This window comes from Mus caroli, chromosome 2 (genome assembly GCF_900094665.2).
Source record: "Mus caroli chromosome 2, CAROLI_EIJ_v1.1, whole genome shotgun sequence".
In the NCBI taxonomy this organism is placed as follows: Eukaryota; Metazoa; Chordata; class Mammalia; order Rodentia; family Muridae; genus Mus; species Mus caroli.
In genome coordinates, this window is record NC_034571.1 from 158,857,299 (window position 1) to 158,880,521 (window position 23,223).

General features: G+C 42.6%; 2 protein-coding genes across 4 annotated transcripts in view; one reads left to right on the forward strand and one right to left on the reverse strand.

The window, feature by feature from the left end:
• Window positions 1-19,406, forward strand: part of Cse1l (chromosome segregation 1 like) — a 39,744-nt gene extending 20,338 nt beyond the window's left edge. Inside the window, exons 8-25 of the mRNA XM_021183210.2 lie at window positions 782-874; window positions 980-1,147; window positions 1,248-1,377; window positions 2,477-2,542; window positions 3,317-3,519; window positions 4,114-4,198; window positions 5,674-5,735; window positions 8,220-8,356; window positions 9,393-9,496; window positions 10,825-10,922; window positions 13,200-13,350; window positions 13,475-13,683; window positions 14,714-14,811; window positions 14,909-14,994; window positions 15,490-15,571; window positions 16,534-16,680; window positions 17,807-18,038; window positions 18,721-19,406. Of these exons, the coding sequence (XP_021038869.1) occupies window positions 782-874; window positions 980-1,147; window positions 1,248-1,377; window positions 2,477-2,542; window positions 3,317-3,519; window positions 4,114-4,198; window positions 5,674-5,735; window positions 8,220-8,356; window positions 9,393-9,496; window positions 10,825-10,922; window positions 13,200-13,350; window positions 13,475-13,683; window positions 14,714-14,811; window positions 14,909-14,994; window positions 15,490-15,571; window positions 16,534-16,680; window positions 17,807-18,038; window positions 18,721-18,810 (2,241 nt within the window). The 3' untranslated portion in view covers window positions 18,811-19,406. The remainder of the gene's footprint in view (window positions 1-781; window positions 875-979; window positions 1,148-1,247; window positions 1,378-2,476; window positions 2,543-3,316; window positions 3,520-4,113; window positions 4,199-5,673; window positions 5,736-8,219; window positions 8,357-9,392; window positions 9,497-10,824; window positions 10,923-13,199; window positions 13,351-13,474; window positions 13,684-14,713; window positions 14,812-14,908; window positions 14,995-15,489; window positions 15,572-16,533; window positions 16,681-17,806; window positions 18,039-18,720) is intronic.
• Window positions 19,407-20,179: 773 nt separating this feature from the next.
• The window catches only part of Stau1 (staufen double-stranded RNA binding protein 1), a 47,038-nt gene continuing 43,994 nt past the window's right edge, over window positions 20,180-23,223 (reverse strand). For 2 of the 3 annotated variants that reach the window (XM_021184535.1, XM_021184530.1), the window contains exons 10-12: window positions 22,791-22,913; window positions 22,326-22,411; window positions 20,180-21,927 (exon numbers count right to left, since the gene is read on the reverse strand). In XM_021184535.1, coding sequence (XP_021040194.1) covers window positions 21,912-21,927; window positions 22,326-22,411; window positions 22,791-22,913 — 225 coding nt within the window. In that variant the 3' untranslated portion in view covers window positions 20,180-21,911. The remainder of the gene's footprint in view (window positions 21,928-22,325; window positions 22,412-22,790; window positions 22,914-23,223) is intronic. The other variant, XM_029472862.1, reaches the window with a different exon arrangement.

The following is a 23,223-nucleotide window of genomic DNA, read 5'->3' on the forward strand; positions in this document are numbered from 1 at the left end:
GATTTGAACTCTGGACCTTCGGAAGAGCAGTCGGGTGCTCTTACCCACTGAGCCATCTCACCAGCCCTCTCTTCCAAATTTTATTGACAGCCTTACAGAATTGGCTTTCTGTGGTCCAGTAGGATAGTGCACCATTTGTTTTGTTTTGTTTTTGAGAAAGGGTTTCTCTGTGTAGCCCTGGCTGTCCTTGACTCATTCTGTAGACCAGGCTGGCCTGGAACTCAGAACTCCACCTGCCTCTGCCTTCCAATTGCTTGGATTAAAGTTGTGCGCCACCACTACCCAACTAGCTCAGCATTTGTAAGTGCTTCTTGGAATTTGACCCCAGGTTGCACACGATGGAAGGAGAAAGTTAGCTCCCAGATGACACAAGTGTGAACACATGCACACAGAGACAAAAATTCATAGTTAATGTAATTTTAAATTTTTTTTTAATTTAAAAAATATATTTCTGTGAACGTGTGCCATATATGTGTCTATGGCGACCTGTGAAGGGCAGAAGTGGGTGAAGTTACAAGTAGCACTGAGCCACCATGTCGGTGCTAGAGACCAGACTTAGGTACTTTGAAAAGTGACGTGATTTTCAGAGGCATGTGCATACAGTACAGACAGCAGACTTACTAGACCGATTATTCAACTGCTATGGTTGTGGCTGAAGTAGAATTTTCAGACTAAAGTCTGGACTTGAGCCTACAGACTTGAGCAAACGTTTGGCATAGTTGAGAAATGTGTTAATCTATTCATTTTAATCAAAAGTCTCAAGTCCATGGTTATTCTTCAGGATCTCCCTGAGTTCTTTGAAGATAATATGGAAACTTGGATGAACAATTTTCATACCCTCCTGACACTGGATAATAAGCTCTTGCAGACTGATGTAAGTATTTAAACTGTTGCCGTCTTTTTCTTTGCTCAAGAATTATTTTGTGCGAGTCCTGGTGGTGCACGCCTGTTTTGAGTTCTGTCTTTTCTCTCATGTAAGGATGAAGAGGAAGCAGGCCTCCTGGAGCTTTTAAAGTCTCAGATCTGTGATAATGCCGCTCTCTATGCACAGAAGTATGACGAAGAGTTTCAGCGCTACCTCCCTCGCTTTGTCACGGCTATCTGGAACTTACTCGTCACAACAGGGCGAGAGGTTAAATATGATTTGGTAAGATGAGGGGGGAGATGTCATATTCTTTACTTGTTTATTTCAAACAAGAAATATATTAGTGTTGCTTTTAAATAAATTCTTTTTTGTTTTGTTTCAGTTGGTTAGCAATGCAATTCAGTTTCTGGCTTCAGTTTGTGAAAGGCCACATTATAAGAATCTGTTTGAGGACCAGAACACGCTGACAAGTATCTGTGAAAAAGTTATTGTGCCTAACATGGAATTTAGAGGTAATTATGGCAAAGTGGAAAGGGTTGGGGGGGGGGGCTGTTGTTTAAAGTGGACAGGCTGTGGAGACGTCCTAAGTCCGCAGCTTGGCTCTGCACTCCTCCTCTTGCTTTAGAGGGGTTTAACATCAACTTAATAAGATGACTTCTTTTGATTATTATAAGATTTAATTTTCTTAAACTATCAAATAAAACTTGTGTCCTCTCATTTATTTCTGGTTTCTCAAAGGTAGGCAACGTAACATCTGTGAAATGATTGTGTGTGTGTATGCATGTGTTGTGGGTTTTCTTTTATAAAAATACTGAGAAATAAAGTCTCAAATTCATGAAATTGTTTTAGTATTGTAACTATTTTTAATGTTTCACTAAGGTAAAGTGTTTTCTAAATCCGTTAACTTGAAGCTTGGCCCTGTCTTGTCTGTTTAAAGTGGAGAGCCCATGTTTCTGCCTCTTAATTAGGCAGTGTTGTCTGTCACCTGCCAGGGTCAGCTGCAGCAGAGCAAGGAACCCAAGGGTAATGTCACAGGACATTTGTTTTATTTGTGAGGTTTTAAGCCACATTTTATACATATGCTTATATATGTATACACACACACATACATATATATTATGTATGTGAGTACACTGTAGCTTTACAGATGGTTGTGAGCCTTCTTCACGTAGTTGTCAGGAATTGAATTTTAGGGCCTCTGCTCACTCTGGTCAACCGGTCAGCTCCAGACCAAAGATTTATTTATTATTATATATAAGTACACTGTAGCTGACTTCAGACACACCAGAAGAGGGCGTCAGATGTTGCTGGGGTTTGAACCCAGGACCTTCGGAAGAGTAGTCAGTGCTCTTGTCCCGAGCCATCTCGCCAGCCCCCGCCACATTTTATTCTGATAATGTCTTCCCTACTTGTTTTTATTACCAAAGTGATTTATCAAATTATAATGAATATAGTTAAGGTTTTGTTTTAATGTTTACTGTGACTTTACTGCTGCAGTCACAGTGAAAGAAGACTTTGCTTGTAAAACAAAGCAGTTGTGCTTGCTTGGGTGTGGAATTGGATTGCGCGTGTTCTCCAGAGGCTGTGTTAAATTACCAACTTTCTCTGTAGCTGCCGATGAAGAGGCCTTTGAAGATAATTCTGAGGAGTACATACGGAGGGATTTGGAAGGCTCTGGTATGTATTTGGGTTTTAAGTTAATAGTCGCCTAGCAAGTCAGTTATAAAGCTTTTTCTTTCTAGTAAATGTGAGAAGTGCTTAAGAGTGTAGTTTCAGCTTCTATTAGCAATGTTTTCCTTCTCTAACCCTACCCCTTTGTCGGTTAGTCCCCTCCCACCCCCAAATCTCCTTCCTCTCTCACACTCACATATACACACTACACACAAAGGTTTTTTAAAAGCGTAAAGGGATTACGGAAGATGCTCACATTGACTTCTGGCCTCAGGCTACCTGTGCATGCACAGAACATACGTGCGAGCACACCATAGGCAGCAAAGTTCAGCACCATCCCCAGCGAGGCTGGATGGTAGGTATCCTGTCTCAGATCACTCCATTCTTAGAGACTCTGGATATAGCTCATCTATCAATCCTTACATTGATTACTTGGGTTCATTCCCTGTTAAAAAACAAAACAAAGCACTAGGCAGTGGTGGCGCACACCTTTAATCCCAGCACTTGGGAGGCAGAAGCAGGCGGATTTCTGAGTTCGAGGACAGCCAAGGGTACACATAGAAACTCTGTCTCAGAAAAATAAAAAACAAAAAGCAAAAATAGTGTTAATCCTCTGTCTTGTCAAAATATTCTCTGTAGGATTTATGATATTATGACCACTTTAGCCTCATTTTCACTTTGTGTTTCTTAGAGAAAAAAATAGGTTTTTTATTGTGTTGCTGATAGTTTCTGGACTGGTTGTTTCTTTTTCCCAAGATACATTTTCTTTTGGTTTTATAGATATTGATACTAGACGCAGGGCTGCTTGTGATCTTGTACGAGGATTATGCAAATTTTTTGAAGGTCCTGTGACAGGAATCTTCTCTGGTTATGTTAATTCCATGCTCCAGGAGTATGCAAAAAACCCGTCTGTCAACTGGAAACACAAAGATGCAGCTATTTACCTTGTCACGTCTTTGGCATCAAAAGCCCAGACACAGAAGGTACAGCTTTTCTTGGGGGTTTTGTTTCTGAAACACATTGACAGCCACAGGACTCAAAAAGAAACGATATGTTTCTGCTACCACAGTCTGTTGTGCTAATACACTCTTCACAGTGCTTCTGTAGATGGACCAAGTGCTGGCTTACCTCTTGATTCATGCAGAGACTTGTGGAGAACTTTAGCTTAGCTGCTTTGTTTAGGAGGTTGTGTGTTACCTCTGGGCTGGAGGAGAATTTTGAACTGAAGACTAGCCAGGGCACATAGGGAGACCCTGGTTTTTAAAAAAAAAAAAGGAAAAACTGGATGGAGAAATGGGTTTGCCTAGTGGTTAAGAGCTCTGGCTGTTCTAGAAGACGGGGTTCAGATCCCAGCACCTACATGCTGGGTCACAGCCATTTGTAACTTGCATGGAGCTAGAGGTTCAACCTCTTCTGGCTTTCCCAACACCTGACACACATGAAGGCAAACATTCAATCTCATGAAACGAAAACAGGATTTATTTAATAAAGTTTTCTAATCGGGCTTTGATGTGGTTTTCTAAAATTGCTTCTATTTCTGATACTATGTTATTTTACTGTTATATATTTCCTTTCAGCATGGAATCACGCAAGCCAATGAACTTGTAAACCTAACTGAATTTTTTGTGAATCACATACTTCCTGATTTAAAATCAAATAATGGTGAGTTTTGTGGATTTGTTTCTTTTCTGTAACTTACATGTTATACCTTCACCTTTTGCAGTAGTAATAGAGAAGTCAAAGGCTCCACATGTTGTTGATGTTATTGGCAATTTCTACGTGGTCCCTCCAGCTTCTGTCTGTCTGTAAAACTAACTTGACAAAGAATATGTTTTTGTTTGTTTCTTTCTTTTTGGCTTTTCCAAACGGTTTCCTACCTGTCCTAGAACTTGTTCTGTAGGCCATTCTGGCCTCGAACTCAAAGAGACCCACCTGCCTCTGCCTCCCAAGTGCTAGAATTAGAGGTGTGTGCCACCACTGCCTGGCCAAGAATACATTTTTTATAACAAGAAACTAGAAATAAGGAGACAGAACCATGGTTAGCTTTGTTAACCCTGATGTACCTTATTTTCTTTCCTGTGTGAAAAACATTAAAATAGAAGTTCCAGGTTAGGTATGGTGGTGAACACCTTTAATCCCAGCACACATTTAAATGCAGAACACTCAAACATGTTAAATTTTAGCCAATCATTGTGACACATACTTTTCAATCCCAACACCCATAATGCAGATATCTGTGAGCTCAGTCTGATGTAGACAGCCACAGCTACATAATGAGGAGACCTTGTCTCAAAAAAAGCAAGTAATTAACTTATTGGTAAAAATAAAAGTTCTCCTGCAGGTGTGGTAGGGTATGTCTGTAATCCCAGCATTTTAAAGCTGAGGCAGTAATAATAGTTCAGAGACTTCTAAAAGCAACAGGACAAGTTCCAGGCCAGGCGGAGATAGATGAGATTCTGTTTCTAAAACCAAGGAAATCAAATGTAGTTTCAAAGGATGTGAGATTGGTAAGGAACTTTTCTATGTTTGTGAGCGTGCTGATATAAATTGAGATAATTGTTTTAACAATTTTTGTAGGTTCGTGTGTAGCCAGACATGGTGGAGCGTCCCTTTAATTGCACAGAGGGTCAGCAGTTGTAATGAGCTTCTGTGTGGCTATATCATTCGCTGGCTTTATAATTAGTGTTAGCTGACCAGTATTTTTTTTTTAAAGATTTATTTATTTGTTTATTTATTTATTTATTATATGTAAGTACACTGTAGCTGTCTTCAGATATTCCAGAAGAGGGCATCAGATCTCATTACGGTTGGTTGTGAGCCACCATGTGGTTGCTGGGATTTGAACTCAGGACCTTCAGAAGAGCAGTTGGTGCTCTTAACCACTGAGCCATCTCGCCAGCCCCAGCTGACCAGTATTTTACCATCACTAATTTGCTTTCCTTTCACAAGACCAATTGAAAGCAAATGGCAGCTGAGTGAATTGAGTTTAGACAGCTTAATTGTTGGGACATTGACATTCATGCACATCAGCTAACTCTGGTCACTTGACCAGGAGTGGCTTGTTTAAGCTCCGATGTCTGATTTGTCAGTAATCTTCAGATCTTAAGTAATTGTGGTTTTTGTTTTTTGTTTTTCAGTGAATGAGTTTCCTGTACTTAAAGCTGATGGTATCAAATATATTATGATTTTTAGGAATCAAGTAAGTAGTGCTTTCCCCTGCCCCCACCTTGAGTTTGTTTTCTGTAGCAGCTGCTCAAGTCTACTGTGCAATCAATATTGTAGATAACCTGTGGCTCCAGGTGACGTTTAGTTTCCCTTAGTTAGCTTGTCTTTTTCCCTTGTCCTGGGAACTGAACCCATGGACTCAAACATGCTAGGGAATCATCCTGATGTGTTGATACATGTAGTCCTCTCTGTATCTTGTGTCCTTCCCTAGTTGTATTAAAGACTGATCCGAACTCTGTCCACAGGTTACTTTAGTTCACCTGTCCTGCCTGTCCTTCTTCACACTGGAGTGAGCTCTGCTCGCCTTACTGTTAGGACAATTCATTTAAAAAGTGCAGCATTGCACACTGCTTCTGGCTCAATGCATCCTCACGGTAGTGTCTTGATCCTCTAGTCTAGTTTGAATTAATATGTGTATTTGGGATAAATGGGCATGCCACAGCATAAGTACAGAGGTCAGAAGACAAATGGCTGGAGTGGTCCTCTCCTGACCACCATGTGGGCCAAGCAAACATCAGGCATGGCCGCAAGCATCTGTATTTCCATCTTGTTGGAGCTGGCCCCTTGATTTCTCCCAAGAGAGGAAAAATGCATCATGGATATACTTTGTCATATTACTTATGCTTTCTATTATTATTTGTGTTATTATCCAAGCACTCAATGACAGCTGTCCACTTTTAGAAATAGCATGTTCGCCAGGTGTGGTGGCGCACACCTTTAGTCCCAGCACTCGGGAGGCAGAGGCAGGCAGATTTCTGAGTTCAAGGCCAGCCTGGTCTACAAAGTGAGTTCCAGGACAGCCAGGGCTATACAGAGAAACCCTGTCTCGAAAAACCAAAAAAAAGAAAAACAGAAAAGCTCACCATCATCTCTTCCTTTTATAACATTTTAATGTTTTGCACATTCTTAGGTTTACTTACAAAATACCTCATGATTTTTACTGTATTTTAACATCACTACAGTGTTGTCAGTCTCTATAGAAAACATTCTTGGAGTTATCTTACTCATACAGGCTTTAGGATGTTTTAGCTGCCTATTTCTGGCTAACAGGCCTCTGGCATATTGCTTCTGTGTCTTCTTTATATAGAGTCTAAAGTCATTGCTAGTTTTTCTCAAATGATAAGATGTTCCAGATTCATCTTCTACGTTTCCTGCCTAGACCTGGCTAGCCCCTCTGAAAGGTGAAAATTTAAAGACCGTCTGCAGCCGGCTATGGCTGCCTATACATGTACTCCCGGGACTCGGGAGTCTGAGAGGCAAAAGCAGGGTGACCTCCATAAGCAAGGCCACTTGAGGATGTCCTGTCTTAAAGGAAAACCTCAACTTAGACTAGACCACCAAATGGCCCCAGGGTTATTGCCAATGAAGTGTTACTGGTTCTAGGCTTCTTCTCGGGGAAAATTGAAAAGGAAATAAATCACTGTAGGATAATTATTTCTTTTGATTTGAGGTTTGCATTGTCTTCACAACCGTGTCCTACAGTTTGCCTAGAGTGGCTTGGGACTCACTATGAGACCAGGTCGGCCTAACATTTCAGATACTCTTTCCAAGAATTAAAAATATGCACCACTATACTCACCCATTAGTGATGTTCTATTTATAGAAGTACAAGGATGTTTTAAATTTGTTATGTGTATGAGAGTTTTGCTACAATGTACATGTAGTCCACATGTGTGCCTGGTGCCCTTTGCTGTCATCAGGGGGCATCAGATTCCCTGATACTGGTGTTACAGATGGTTGTGAGCCACCATGTGTTTGCTGGAGATTGGACCTGGGTCCTCCGCAAGATCAGTTAGTGTTCTTAACCTCGGAGCCATCTTTCTAGTCCCTCTCTCTGGATGTTTACACCCTTGGCAGATAATCTAGTTCAATCTTCCAGTGTGGCTCCCGCAGGCTGACTCAGCTGGTAAAGACGTCTGTGGCCAAGGCTGGGAACCAGAATTCAACTTTGAAAATCCACATAGAAGAGCGGTGCCCCCTGCAAGATATGTGCTCTCCTCCACGAGCTCAAACACACACACACAATTTTAACTACCATATGTAAAATATCTTTGAATTATTTTAAAGTATGGTTCTTAAAATTGTAGAAAGCTGTTTTTCAATATTTTGGTGTGCTTACTTATTTTAAGATTCTGCCTTCCTCATGCTAGGAGTTCAGAAAAGAATAGGGGGGCGACAGTGGGGTTAATGGCTAGAGAAGGGGCTCATACCTGTCTATACTCCAGCTCCAGAGGATCTGACCGTAGGCCCTGAATGCACATAGCACACACTCATACACATGAGTAAATACTCTTTAATAAAACGTGATTGGGAACAGAGCCATTCAGACCTCACTTTATCAACAATACAGCACAGCAGAGGGGAGGGGTGGGCCTGGTTTTAATGTCAACGCGGTGGTTTTCCATTTCTTTCTCTAAAAAGTAACATTGGATTTAGAAGATGTGGTAATGTTTTTCAGGTACCAAAAGAGCACCTCCTAGTCTCTATTCCCCTCTTGATCAGTCACCTGGAGGCTGAGAGTGTTGTCGTCCACACTTATGCCGCACATGCTCTCGAAAGGCTCTTCACTATGAGAGGGCCAAACAATACCACTCTGTAAGTATTTGATTCCTGAGTCTTTCCTGTACTTTTTAGCTTAAGGCAAAGGGTATACCTTACTGGTCTGAGATGTCTCAGGGTGTTTTCCTAATGTCATTAGTATTTAGAAAAACTTATATGTGTAATTTTTATTCATTTAACTTCTCTTTCCAAAAGGATGTAAGGCAATTCACTAAATACAGTCATTCTATTAATGAATTAGAGCAGAGTAAAATAACAATTGTGAGGTTGTTGAAAACAAACAAATGTATGTCAGGAGGCCTCATATAATGACGAGCCTGCTGGCTTTATTTGAAGTCTTGTCAGCAGCCAGAAGAGAGAGAGGGAAACATGGAGACTTGAGTATTGATTGACTTGAGTATTTATGGGCTCCGTTAGACACTGTGGCAGCATGTGTCTGCAGGGTCTCCCAACTGCACATAGCTCTCTTGTTCTCAGCTCTGAGATACACTTCAGTTGAATGACTCATTCTTTGGGTGTCAGGAAAGTAGCTCTTGTGTCTGATGCCAGATGAAACGCAGAGGAGGGCTCTGCGTGACTGTCAGACCGGTTTTCAGTCTTGACACCAAGTGCTAGGTAAGACATGGAACACAGTCTCGGGCTCTGATCTTCACCCAGCCTTGAGCACAAACGCTCTCAGTGGCCACTCAGGATGAAAGGACATCCTGAGAGGCACCTTCAGGCAGGCCCAGGTGTGAATGCAGAGGTCGTTTGCTGCACCTTCAAGAAAAGAAGGTGGCTGACACCCTTCTGATTGTGGGCGCTGTTCTCTGTGGTTGTAGACAGGAGCAAGGAGACTGGTTTAAGAGGCCACTGAGCTCACTGGTGTGTTTGTTCAGTTATGCTTGCCCCGTTGTGTCATTAGGAACTGCACGTGAGCCATGTAAGCGGTTACTTCCTAGATGCGCCACAATTGTCAGTGCTGAGAGATGGCTCGTTTATGCCAACAAGTGTGATGTAGTGTTTGCCCAGGGCACTCCACGGTGAAAGGCTGAGAGTTCGTAGTGACTGAAAGCTGTTTTCTCATCTATAGTTTTACAGCTGCAGAAATCGCACCGTTTGTTGAGATTCTGCTAACAAACCTTTTCAAAGCTCTCACACTTCCTGGCTCTTCAGAAAATGAATATATTATGAAAGGTAGGCCGTTTCCCTGGTGTTCAGACCATAACTATCTAACCTCAGATTACAAGGTAAACACTCTGTAGTTATACATCAGGTTCCCATACTTCAAAAACTAGGTACTGTCTGTTCAAACAAACAATTTTCTGCTTTTTTTAAAAAGTAAAATAAATGTTACTTTGTTAACTAACATTTTACCTTAGACCTGTAGAAAAATTTAATTTTTCTTTCATAGAGTTATTTTTAGAGTTATTTCAAATTAGCTCATGAAATGGTGTCTGTTGACTATGCTCTACTGAGTACGGTAAAGCAGGGCCACCTGCACAGAGCTCCCAGGGGTGCTGGCGCAGGATGCCCTGCCATGTGCTGCCCTAGGAGAGCTCGGTGCCAGCTTTAACTTCTGGAACAATCTCCTCACTGTCACATCTCAGAGGTCTCTATTGCTTTCAAAATCATGATGCATGCTTTCCAAAGGAACTCCCTGAGGGGAGTGTATGTATATGTGACTTTAAATCAAGGTGGATATTCGTGGGTTTCAGGACCATGAGGGTACCAAAGTGATCTGTGGTCTCTGTTACTGTGTTGCCTGTGTGCATGGCGTTGTGACCTTTTCAATATATATTGTCAAATCCTCTGAGTGCCTTACCTCAGCCTGGGTTGATGTGAGTCTTTATTCAGGTAGAGGACATTTCACAGCCAGAGAAGTGACATTTCTGCTTCTTAGACCAAGCATGTGGTAGTGGGGCTTTGTGGTCAACCCTGATTCTGGAAATGAACCTCCAGGGCTACTAATGAGCCTTCATTAGTTTCCCAATGTACGCCTCTCCCATGCTCTGTGCTTTTAGGTACCTGCCTGTTGCTAGGCAAAGTTTTTACAGTCAGGACTCTGGCTTCATATGTTTAGCATTTTAACGTGTTTAAGAAGATTGGTAGCTGATGTTTTCTTTCAGTTATCTGTGAGCGGAGACTGTGTTTCTTTTAGACAGTGGATAACAATTCTGCCAGTGGTTTCTAATTAGAAGAAGATAGTAGGGCTGTTCCCTGAATGGTCTGCTTCTCTGTCCTGGCCACCCCACTTGCTCCTTACTCTGTCTGCTTCTTTCCTTATCCAGTAATGTTTCTGTTGTCCCTTTTTAAATTCTCTAACCTTTGGGTCTTGTACAAGTGCTTCAGTGTTTCCCACCTAAGCCTGATATAAAGGGAAAGGAGACATTTTTAAGTGTACGAAGGTATATAGGGCATATTTAAGCATCTTAGCTTTTTATTGATCATCAGTGGCCCTTCCCTCCAGCCGCTTCTATTGTAATGGTTGATTGAACTGTCTGTGCTGTTCTTATATTTTACAGCTATCATGAGAAGTTTCTCCCTCCTGCAAGAGGCCATCATCCCCTATATCCCCACTCTCATCACACAGCTCACACAGAAGCTGCTGGCTGTTAGTAAGGTAACAGCCAGTTAAGAAACTAGGTTGCCTTTTACGAACATTTACTCTGTATGTATGTGTGGGCGTTCTGGGGCCGGCCGGGCTGTGTGTGCAGGTGAGAGGACGGTTTGCGAGAGTTCTCCTTACATCATGTTGGTTCTGGGGATTAAACTCAGAGTGTGAGACTTGTCAGCAAGGACCTTTAGCTCGCCAGCCCATGGGATTGTTTTTAACTTCCTGGTGAACTATCTGCGCTCAGAGCCCTTTGGCACCAGGCCAGGTGCTGTATGAGGTCTGTGCATTCTTCTAACCTCACTTTGATATACTTTTGTGAAAGAAAGTCTGGGATGCTCAGTGGGCTGGAAATTTACCACCTGTCAGTGTGGGCTCAGAAGCCAATAAGCAGTTTATGTTCTCATAACAAAATGGACAGATGACACTGTGAAATTAAGAAAGTATATGACCCTGCATTTATTTTAAATGGAGTAAGATAGGATCTGCACTAATGGTTGAGAAAATGACAGACTTCTGTGTCTGTTCTTCCTTGCATTTATTTTCATTACCTAAAGTTCTTTACTATACAGATTCATGCTGTTTTTAAAAACATAGTAAAGTTCACTGACCAATAATTTTATTCATTCATAAATAAACTTGGTTACTAAATTATAAAATAAAGAGAGTTTAAGGGTGACAATTGTGGGGTTTTTTCCTTCTAAATTTTTGAAATCTTGATACACACACACACACACACACACACACACACATATACATAATCAGGCTAGCCTCAAACTTACCAACCTACCTTCATGGCACTGTGATTAAAGGCATGTGTTCCCACACCTAGTAAGAATTTCTTTATAGATGCATGATTTTAATTATGCTGTGAAAATTAACTTGAATTCATGAGACATAGTAAACTGAGCCAAGGTGTGATGGCGCAGGCCTTTAATGCCAGCACTCGGGAGGCAGAGGCAGGCCGGTCTTAAGTTTCAGGCCAGCTAGGACTGTATAGTAAGATTCTTTCTCTTAAAATCTAAGCAAGTATTGGAGTTGTCTGGGTTTGTAGTACAGAACTGCTTGGGGCCTTGAGGAATGGAGGGGAAACAAAGCAGGGTTTTGCTTTGTTTGGTTTGGTTTGGTTTTGATTTGTTTCGAGACAGGGTTTCTCTGTGTAGCCCTGGCTGTCCTGGAACTCACTTTGTAGACCAGGCTGGCCTCGAACTCAGAAATCCACCTGCCTCTGCCTCCCAAGTGCTGGGATTAAAGGCGTGCACCACCACTGCCCAGCTACAAAGCAGGGTTTTATTGTACGAGTGCATGTACCAACACACACACACACACACACACACACACACACACACACACACTCCTACTCATCAGCTCATGCTAGCTTTCCAAGAGCTTTTGAGAAAATAGGACTTTGTTGTTTAAAATAAAACTGGAAAATTGTTGAGGATTGGCAGCCTATGTGCAAAGGTTCAACCCTGGCAGCACCAGAACAGCTTTGCCCACTACCTACAGTGTGGCTCTCCTAGGACACATGGGTTTGAGACAACTCACAGATCTGGGGCAGAGGCTTGTGTGATCCAAAAGGAACTCTAAAAAATCTAGCTAAATAATCAAGCTTTTCCCCAGATTTTTTTCTTTCTTAATGCCTATTTACTTTTTTTTTTTTTTTGTAATGTGTGTATTTGCCTGCTTGTGTGTCTCTGTACTGTAATGTGCATACCTGATGCCCACCAAGGTCAGAAGGTGTCAGATCCCCCAGAACTGGTTTACAGATGGTTGTGGGCCATCCCATGAATGCTGGGAAACTAAGCAGGCCCTCTACATGACCCGCCAATGTTTTATTTATGGAGCCATAGCTTCAGCCTTCCTGCTATTTCATGTCATTTAATTTTGCTAAGACGGGGTCTCAGAACTGGTGTGGTGGTACACATCTTTAATCCTGGCACTCTGGAGGTAGAGGCAGGAGGATATATATATGCAAGTTCAAGGCCAACCTGGTCTACAGAGCTAGTTCCAGAACAGCCACCAAGACAGGATCTCAATATTTAGCCCTGGCTTACCTGGGACCAGCTATGTAGATCAGGTTGGCCTGGAGCTCAGAGACATAAGCCTTTCATAGTACTAAAATTAAAGGTGTATTCCACCATGCCCAGCTTTAATGCTGACATTTTTAAAGGAGCTGACATGTCTTTTACCTGTTTTTAGGAGGGTCAGGCATGTTCTGCTCTGGGTGATACATAATATAGTCACCTGGATTATTGAGATGGTATTTTATTTTTATTATTTCAGAATCCCAGCAAACCTCATTTCAATCACTACATGTTTGAAGCAATATGCTTATCTATAAGAATAACCTGCAAAGCTAACCCTGCTGCTGTTGTGAATTTTGAGGAGGCTCTGTTTCTAGTGTTCACTGAGATCTTACAAAATGATGTACAAGGTAAGCTAGCAGAGGCCTTATCATTATATGGTGATACTATTGGGGTGGTTATAAAACACTGACTGCCCTTTGTCCCAGAGCCCCACATGGCTGCCACTAACAACTCTTTTAATTTTTTCAACAGAGTTTATCCCATACGTCTTTCAAGTGATGTCTTTACTTCTGGAAACACATAAAAATGATATCCCATCTTCTTATATGGCCTTGTTTCCCCACCTCCTTCAGCCAGTACTGTGGGAAAGAACAGGAAACATCCCTGCTCTAGTGAGGCTGCTCCAGGCATTCTTAGAACGAGGCTCAAGTACAATAGCAACTGCTGCAGCTGACAAAATTGTGAGTCCAGTTACTTATAAAAAACTTCAATTTTCTTTTTTTTCTTTTTTCTTGTTTTTTTCAAGACAGGGTTTCTCTGTGTAGCCCTGGCTGTCCTGGAACTCACTTTGTAGACCAGGCTGGCCTCGAACTCAGAAATCTTTGGAAAAACAAGGAGTTGGTAGTTTTTAAAAAAATTTTTTTCCTTACAATAATTCTATGAAATGAGATGTGGTTAATAAAAATGGTAATATATACTTTATTGATACCAGCTCTTATTTGGTAATTATAAGGGCCAATAGGTTAATTTGAAAGATTTAAATATAATAGTTTATTGTGGTAAGAGGCCGTTGAAGTAAGTCTCCAACCCCAATAAGACTGTGCAAAAATATATATATAACTTATTATAACATTATAAGCTGTATGCCTAGATTTGTCAGATCTATCACTACACTAATCTATTCCCCAGCTATGAGAGCCCTTGCTACTTGTAGCTTCTCCAAGCCATGTGGTTCTGTTCCATCTTCCTTCCTCTTTCCTCCCTTCCTCTTCCTTCTCCGTTCTTTTTCTTTTCCTCCCTCTCTAAGACCTCCAGGCCCACCTTTCCCTTCCACTGCCCAATCCCAGGCTCTATCCTTTATTTGACCAGGAAGAATGGGGAGAAAGTTCACATGGAATGACTGAGTACGTGGATGTGATCCACCCCTCTTGAGGAAGCAGAATTAACAGAATACAAACATCACCAGGGCAACGTACAAGAGGGTGTCATCCCTGCCCCTTTTACAGTCCAGAAATGCCAGCTAGAAAAGGCTGGGGTGCTGCACACAGGCGTAATCCCAACATTGGCGGATGAAGGCAGGGGGCCGGAAAAGTTCAAAGTCCTCTTTGGTTCTTTGTAGCCTATGCTTCCTGATACTCGGTCCACCCCCTACCGCCGTGGCTGCTTACATGGTCCAGTAGTAGCCACTTTCTAAGAGAGCAGACTGTTGAGCCTGCACAGGTCGGTCCCTGCCTCCTCTGAACACTCATCATTTGATCTGCTTTGTTGCAGCCTGGATTGCTCGGTGTCTTCCAGAAGCTGATTGCCTCCAAGGCAAACGATCACCAAGGTTTCTATCTTCTCAACAGTATAATCGAACACATGCCTCCGTGAGTCCATTAACCCTCTCTCTCACTGCTGCAAAGATGGTTTGTTCCCTGTTCATAAGGGGCTGAGCTGATATCTTACTTCTCTTCCACCCTTTAGTGAATCAGTTGACCAGTATAGGAAGCAGATCTTCATCCTACTCTTCCAGAGACTGCAAAACTCCAAGACCACCAAGTTTATCAAGAGTAAGTTCATCATTTCGAAAGGGTGGGGACATAGATTTTGAGATTTTTATCGGTCATCAACATTACATATAAGATAACCTGAAAAAAATTGGGTATCCCAAACACTAACTTAGTTTGAAATGCATTATGTTGCCGGGCAATGGTGGTGCACACCTTTAATCCCAGCACTCGGGAGGCAGAGGCAGGCGGATTTCTGAGTTCGAGGACAGCCAGGGCTACACAGAGAAACCCGGGTGGGGGTGGGGGTGGGGAGCATTCTGTTCCGAAGTCTGGTTTAGGGAAAGAAACACTTTTCAGTAGAAACAGTGATCTATATGGAGAGGTATAAGTTGGGGGTTTTGAGTAAAACTCTGATACAAACATGGGGCCTCTCTCTGTGGGTGTCTTGGAAGGCAAGTGCCGACCCAGTGCTTTCCACGCTGAAACCTTCGCTGGCAGACAGAGAGTTTCCATCGCAGTGAGGTCACTACTGATACTCTTGTTTTCTCTCCACAGGTTTCTTAGTGTTTATTAACTTATATTGCATTAAGTATGGCGCACTAGCATTACAAGAAATATTTGATGGCATACAACCAAAGTAAGTTGTGACTTTGTTTATAAAAAGAAAGTTATTAGACTTCTTTAATATAAACCAGTGTGTGTGTTAGTGGTGGCTTTTTTGTTCTGGTTTAGGGATAGTTGATGGTGGTTTTAGAAGTGGTTCTAGACATAGAGAAGCTGATGTCCACACTTCCAAAGTCTTTGTCTTCTGGCATTCTCTACTCAGTGTCTGAGAAGGAATGCCTCGTGCAGGGCCCACAGCCTGGCACAGAGACAGCTTTGCAGTTGGTGGAACTTGGTTGTGACTTTACGCAAAGAATATGTTTAGTTGTATGACCCTTAGGGCAATGGAAGGCTAACGGATGAGCAGAGGGCAGGGTTAGGGGAAATTCTGTGGGCAACTCTCCCAGCCGTTGCAGACTTACTTTAATTAAAATCAGTCATCTTGTGGTAGTAGGGATTGTGGGCTATCTGAGGCTCATGTGCTGCCAGACTCAGCACCCCCTTGACAGTGAGCAGAGTGCTTGCCTGTGATCTCTTTCTGCACGGCAGGGATAAGCAGCTAGTCGTTTAGAATGTGAGAGGTTATTGACTCAGCCAAGGATTAATCAAATGCACGTAAGCAAAGAAAGACGGAGCTCCTGGTCCAGGCCTGCCACAATGGTCCTTGCCAGTGGTGGCTGGCTTTTGTATCTTAACCATGGTCTTAATTTAAAATTTAACAATTTTTGAGTAACATTTTAAGCAAATATTTTTTCTCTTCACCTCCCTCCAAAAGCTGCAAAGACTGCTTAAGAGAAGGTGTAACCCCACAGCCCTGTGTAATCAGCAGAAGCCATAGCAGTCAGTCTGAGACAGACATCACGGGGAGTAGTACTCTTACTGTTCAGTACTGGGTTCCAGTCCCACAGCGCCGCTGAGTATGAATTCTATCTATCTTACTGTCTGAGTATAATGCGTGGTTAGTCTTGAGTACATTTGTTCTGCTTTTATTAACAGAATGTTTGGAATGGTTTTGGAAAAAATCATTATTCCAGAGATTCAAAAGGTATCTGGAAACGTGGAGAAAAAAATCTGTGCAGTTGGCATAACCAAATTACTCACAGAGTGTCCACCAATGATGGACACGGAGTACACTAAGCTGTGGTGAGTATAGCTGCTGAGAGGGGGGGAAAGGCTTTCTTGTGGCTAACTCTTGGAGGGCCTGGGGAGGCAGGATCTTCTGATCTTGGCTTCTCTACTGGAAACTGATGAATTCAGCATCCCTAACCCCTAACCCTGATGGATTCCAGCATGACTTGCAGGCTCTTCTGGGTTCATTGGTAGATTTCCATCTGGGTCTTAATACTGTTGTCCAAGCTCGCTTCAACTTCAACTCAAAGCAGTCCTCCTACAAAGACTCAAGAGGGCTAGTGGTAGATCTGGTTTTGAGTCTTATTTTTTTGTTTCTGTTTTGTTTTTTTCTTTTCTTTTGAAGATTTATTTTATGCGAGTATGCTATAGAATAGGGCTTCAGACCCCATTACAGATGGTTGAGCCACTGCGTGGTTGCTGGGAATTGAACACCAGAGCAGTGAGTGCTCTTCACCACTGAGCCATCTTCCCAGCCCCGACTGTCCTGTAGTCCAGGCTAGACTTGAACTCTACCTGTCACTGCCTCCCAAGTTCTAGTTTTACAGACATGCACCACCACTGCACAGCCTTTATTCTTATTTTGAAGAGGATATATCTCTCATAGAAATTACAAATAAATTTCCATACATCCATCTCCTGAGAGCCTCTGAATCTAATAAAGATTTTTGCTAGCTTCTTCCAAGTAATCCTCCTGTGATTACAGGTGTAGCCCACTGTATATAATTTGTCTCTTAGGGCTTTTTGTTTTGTTTTGGTCTTGTCTTTTTGTATGTATACATGTTTATGGTCACATGTGTATTAGCATGTGTGTGTGGGTGTGCTTGTCACGAGTAGACCTCTGGGGTGTCTTCCAGTCACACTTCACTTTCTTGAGGCTTGGTCTCTCCCTGAATCTGGAGCTTGGTGATTCCTTTATGGATTCTAGGAAATTGACTCTAGCTGTTAACCTTGTGGCAAGCATTTTATTCAGTAGTACAGAACCCTAACATTGTATTTTACTGAGTAGCATTGGCTGGTCTGGAACTCAAAGCAGTCTACATGTCTCTACTTCCTGAGAGCTGAGATTTCAGGCATAAGCCTCCATGCCTGGCTCTTAAAAGTAAATTTGCTTTGGTTTTGTCTGCACTGTCCAATCCAGGACTCCTTTGTTACAATCCCTCATTGGCCTGTTTGAATTACCTGAAGATGACAGCATTCCTGATGAAGAGCATTTCATTGACATAGAAGATACACCAGGATACCAGACTGCCTTCTCACAGCTGGCATTTGCTGGTAAAAAGGAACATGATCCTGTAGGTCAGATGGTAAACAACCCCAAAATCCATCTGGCACAGTCACTTCACAAACTGTCTACTGCTTGTCCTGGAAGGGTAAGTATCTGTGTTGTCGTGGGAATCTGACTCTTGGGGGTGATTGGGAAGTTATTATTTTCTGTAGCAAGTTTTATTAGGATAAGTATGCGTAAGTACTTAAGTCTTTGAGAAGCAAAAGTTTTTCTTTTGCCAAACATGTAGTGGCTGAATCCTCGCAGTCCCAGATCAGATGCGTGGGTAGCTGTTTGAGGCTAACCCGGGATAGATTACAAGATTCTGTCCATAAACTAAAAAAACAAAATCCTTTTATCAACCACAGTACAACAGAAATTCCTTATGGATCTACGGGGTGTGTGTGTGTGCATGCGTGTACATGCACGTGTGGGAGACCTTTGATTTTTTTTTTCCAGGGGCCGCTTATCTGCCTTATGTTTTGAGCTGTGTAAAGGTCACAGAGCTACTTGTCACTTTTTGCCTTCCAAGGAGTGGGTCCTGGGAAGCAAACTTAGTTAGGCTTGGTGCTCAGTACTCAGTACTCCTATGACCACACCACAAGTATCTTTACTCGGCTGCCCTAAGCCTAGCTGTTTTGAATGTCTGAAATCAGTTACATTATTTGGCTCTCCAGTGGACAGTGACTGGCTACCTTTCCCCCACATGGTGGCAGCGTTTCATTCAGGCCCCAGTTTGCATTTGTACATAAGAGCCTCCTACACCATGTGGTTTCACTCTCCTGTAGGTTCCCTCGATGGTGAGCACCAGCCTCAATGCAGAAGCCTTGCAGTATCTCCAAGGTTACCTGCAGGCAGCCAGTGTGACCCTGTTGTGAACTACATCTTCCTGACTGTGCAGGGGCTGAGGATGGTTTCTTAGAACCATGTGGACTTCTGAGCACGGCCCTGCTGAAGCAACACAGGTTTCCAACCTCTTGAACTTGTCACAAACTCTTACAGAGGAGAGAAAATATTGCTGTAAGCCAATGAGGTTGTTTGTCTTGATCATCATCAATATAACTGATAACTTGTCTGGTTTGTCCTTAATGGGACAAGTATTTACAATCCCATGTATGGCCATGGTCTCTGTTGAACATTTGCACGGTTTGGGTTATTTCAAATTTTTGGCAGGCCTTGACTGTGGAGACTTAATTTCTATTGTTTTGAAGCTTGTATTTCTCTTGTCCTTTGTGGGTTTTGTCTGTTTCTTTAAACTTTTATTGGACGTATGAAAAAGTCTTGTTGACTTGCAATGCACATTTCGTAGTTAAAGTCTGTAATCAGCAATAAAAACCCAAAATGTGTATCTAAAAGTGTCTTCAGGACAGGATTTGGTGCTTTCTGAAACTTTGATAAAATGAAGAATTTCTTTAAATCTACTTTCCCCATCTGGACTCCATAAAAATACTAATTTTTAAATCACTTAAACTCAGAATGGTGGTTTTTATTGTTTTCTTTTTTTAAGAGTCTAAGCGAAACAGTCCTTCAGGCAGATCTGGAGCTTGCCAAGGATCCCCACTGTGAAAGGCTGCCAGGCATCCCAGACTGAGTTAGGGGGCTTCCTACTGACCAAGACCTGTGGAGGGGTTAGGATTAGAGCAGCCATCCTTACTGTGGTTTCTGCTAAAGGGAACTGTATTTGTTGTATTTAACCTGGACCTTCATGTGGTCACAGGCCAAGCAATTTTGTTCTGACAGCTTACCAAATGATTTCTCTTCCACGCAATTCTTATGTGTGCCTATGTTGGTTGTCTTCCTCCACAGTGAGTCTTCTGGGACTGACCCAGGTCTGTCAGGTTTGGGTAAGTGCCTTGGCCTGCTGAACCATCTCACCAGCCCATGGGATTCTTTTTTCTTTTTCTTTTTTTTTTGTTTTTCCAAGACAGGGTTTCTCTGTGTAGCCCTGGCTGTCCTGGAACTCACTTTGTAGACCAAGCTGGCCTCGAACTCAGAAACCTGCCTGCCTCTGCCTCCCGAGTGCTGGGGTTAAAGGCGTGCGCCACCACACCCGCGGATTGTTTTTTTCTTACGCATTTTTTTTTTTTAATTGCTTGGTAGGTATCAAACAGGTTGGTTTTTTTCTTTTTTTAAGATTTATTTTATATACACCTCCATGTTACATCAACTCAGCCATTGCTGAACCCTCTCACTAGCTCAACCCAACCCCTTTTTAAAATAATGGTGTATTTGTAATGGTGTAAAGGATGGTGTATTTGTGGGTCCTTTAATGTTCTGCTTGGCTGGAGAGCTGTGGTGTCTGTCCTTCTAAACTGCTGCTTTAGTGATTTTCATATGTGTGCTGTGCATGGAACTCTTGTGGCGCTCAGAACCATGTCCACTTGGTATATTTTATTGCACTTTAATTGTAGCACACCACAGCACGTCCTCAGCAATAGCTCATGCCGTCAGGGAGCACAGGGGCCTCTGCTCATTAGCTCAACCTGTGGGCCAGGATTCCTTTGTTTGTTGTTGTTGTTGTTAAGATATTGTGACTCTGGGGTGCGACTCAGTGGTAGTCAAAGGCCAGTTGACACACATTCCCTCAAAGGAACTACTGGCTCCTGGCAGTTTTTCATTTTGAAGAGGGGTACATATTGAATTCTTAGCCATTACTTTTACACATTTTACACATTCCACAGCCAAGCATCCATCAGTCAGCCTGGCTCAAGCTGGCCACTCCCAGTCCCTCATATCACACTTTCTTCAGTTACTGCTCAATTGGAAAGACTTTCTTAGTAGCTGTTTATTTTTAATATAAAGATCTTCTAAGAAATATTCTCTTCTTTTAAAAAAAGGTAGAGAGGGGGATGAACCAGAAGATTGATCTAGAAGTGGCATTTGAAAATAAATTAACAAAAAAAAAAAAAATTTAGTATTACCATTTATTGGTGACAAAGAAAGTAAGTTTACTTATATATGAGTGGGAAGGTTCCAGCTAAACCAAGAGTGGAAGCAGGGCTGCACTAGGAGCCACAATGCTCTCCCCCAGGCCAGCTGACCTGCCTGCCCCTGTGCACACCAGCACCAGGAAACCTGTCACCTTTCCCCGACTTAGAGGTTGGAATTGACTGTATTGGGCCCTCTAGGGACACCAGCCTGTAGTCTTCTGGGCCTACAGGTAATGTCCTGTAGTGTGGTAAAAAAGCTACCTCCTCAAGAGACACTCCTTTTGACAATTTCTGTTATAATGGGTAAAGGTCAGGGCTCATTTTTAAGTCTGCTCCTTAAAAATAAAGTTAAAAAGGACCATGTTGTTTGATCTAAATCTTAAAAGACCTAAGCTGTCCAATTTACACAAGGGGTAGGGAGTCAAGGATTCTGGTGGTAATTCCAGAACTGTTCAGCCAAGCCAGAGGCATAGAATGCCACCAAACTGGGCTGTGATCTTTGCCAGTTACATGACTGACTAGTTTCTAACCTGCTAGGTAAGTAGATGCGACTGAGGAACTGAAAAGAAAATTATAGTGTTGTATCAATCAAAGGAAAAAATGAAACTTGAAGAGAAAGCAGTGGTTACAGTGGTGCTACGAGTGGCAGAGCTGAGTCAGTTATGTGCAGTAGGAAGCACTGGTTTTTCTCTGGTGCGTTTAGCTCCGGGGCCGCTATAAGGCCTCTCTGGTGTGGCTGTCCGGGTTTTTCAAAGTATCTGAAGAAGCCAGCATGAGAATTGGCCGTGCTCTCGGGTTCTCTGTCACAATGCAAAAACAAAACTGGAGACGTTGGGGCTGGTTTCTGGATGGATGGCAGAGCACAGCATCATCACTAGCCGCCCAGCACAACCAGGGCTACCACCTGAAGTTTCTTGTCGTCTTTGCCACATTTTTATCCACCATGTCTTGGCCCACTGGAGTTATCAGAAATTCCAAATTTTCAAAGCAGTTCTCAGTATTTTCAGTATATATGTTGGGTTTTATAATGGTTTGTGGCCAGAAAAGGTTCAGCACCTCCCGCACCTTTAAGGAAGAAGAAATGACAGTGGCAGACATTGAAATGAAAGCTAACATCCAAAATGCAGCTTGGTAAACCCAATGCCCCCTGTACGGAACTGATAAGAGTCATCCTAGAAAATACTGGTAAGTGGAGAAAGCAAAGAGGGATGTGTGCATGTGTTATGTCTGAGAAAAAAGTGACACTGGTGGCTTTAACTCTGACACCGACATACTTGCAGGCAAAGCACCAATGCACATCAATTTTTAAACAGCTACATGAATGTGTCTTACTGTCAAGTTTAGAGGGGGAAGGACTCTGCCTAACCAACAGTGGGTGAAGGTGTGGCCCCTTCTTCTGACACTGCCTCCCATGGATACCCGCTCACCCACACTGCCATTGTCTTCCGCATGTGTTCACTCACGCTGAAACTGGTCCATTTCCTGTTCTTGGCATCTCTGTGCTCTGTTGGTCCAACTCAGACAGCAGCTTTAAAATGTTCAGTGCAGCCTAGAAAGGTGAATGAAGGAATAATCAAATCACAGGGAACAGACTAGTCCGCCTTCTTAAAACTTCCCAGTGAAATGTTTGAATCCTGCTCAACATCAAACTCCCATGTTTCCCTTCCAATCAGAGGGTGCCCGCTTAAAGGATGCATTATGGTCTCATCGAGTGAACACCAAAGCTCAAGTGTGCTGATTCCTCCTTTGAACAGAACTCCCCAAAGAGGGCTTTCTACAGCTGCCAGAAGTGAGGGATAGAGTAAAGAAAGAATCAGACTTGTCCACAAGGCTACAGGAGAACCATGTCCCTCTTTCTGAGACCACTAACACATTGACTGAACAAAGGAATGTGCCAGCTCTTCTCAACACCTCCTGGGCCCACATACCATATCATGACAGGACTCCACATCCTTGCCGATGCCATGACTGACGAGAGGTGGCTGTGAGGAGCAGTTGATGAGAGATACACACTCGTTCTTATTGTTCTTGGGAAAGTCTTTGTATTCAACCTAAGGAAAAACAACAACCCCTTGCATGTGGGCATGTAGTGGCTTGGGTTTTAAATGCTGTTCCTAAGGAAAAGTGTCTTCTCTCCCTTCAGCCCTGGCCACACGTACACCTCCTGGGGCAGAGTGTGCACACTGAGGACAACTTGCTGAAGTTGGTTCTTTCCACCAGTAATCATACTGGTGGAAAGTTGTTTGGCTTAGAAATAGCCACCTTTATATAAGCCTCATTCTCATCCCAGACATCTTTCTTCCTTCCTTCAGAACTTCACTGTACAGTCAAATCTTAAATAAAGCATATAATCTTGCCTTT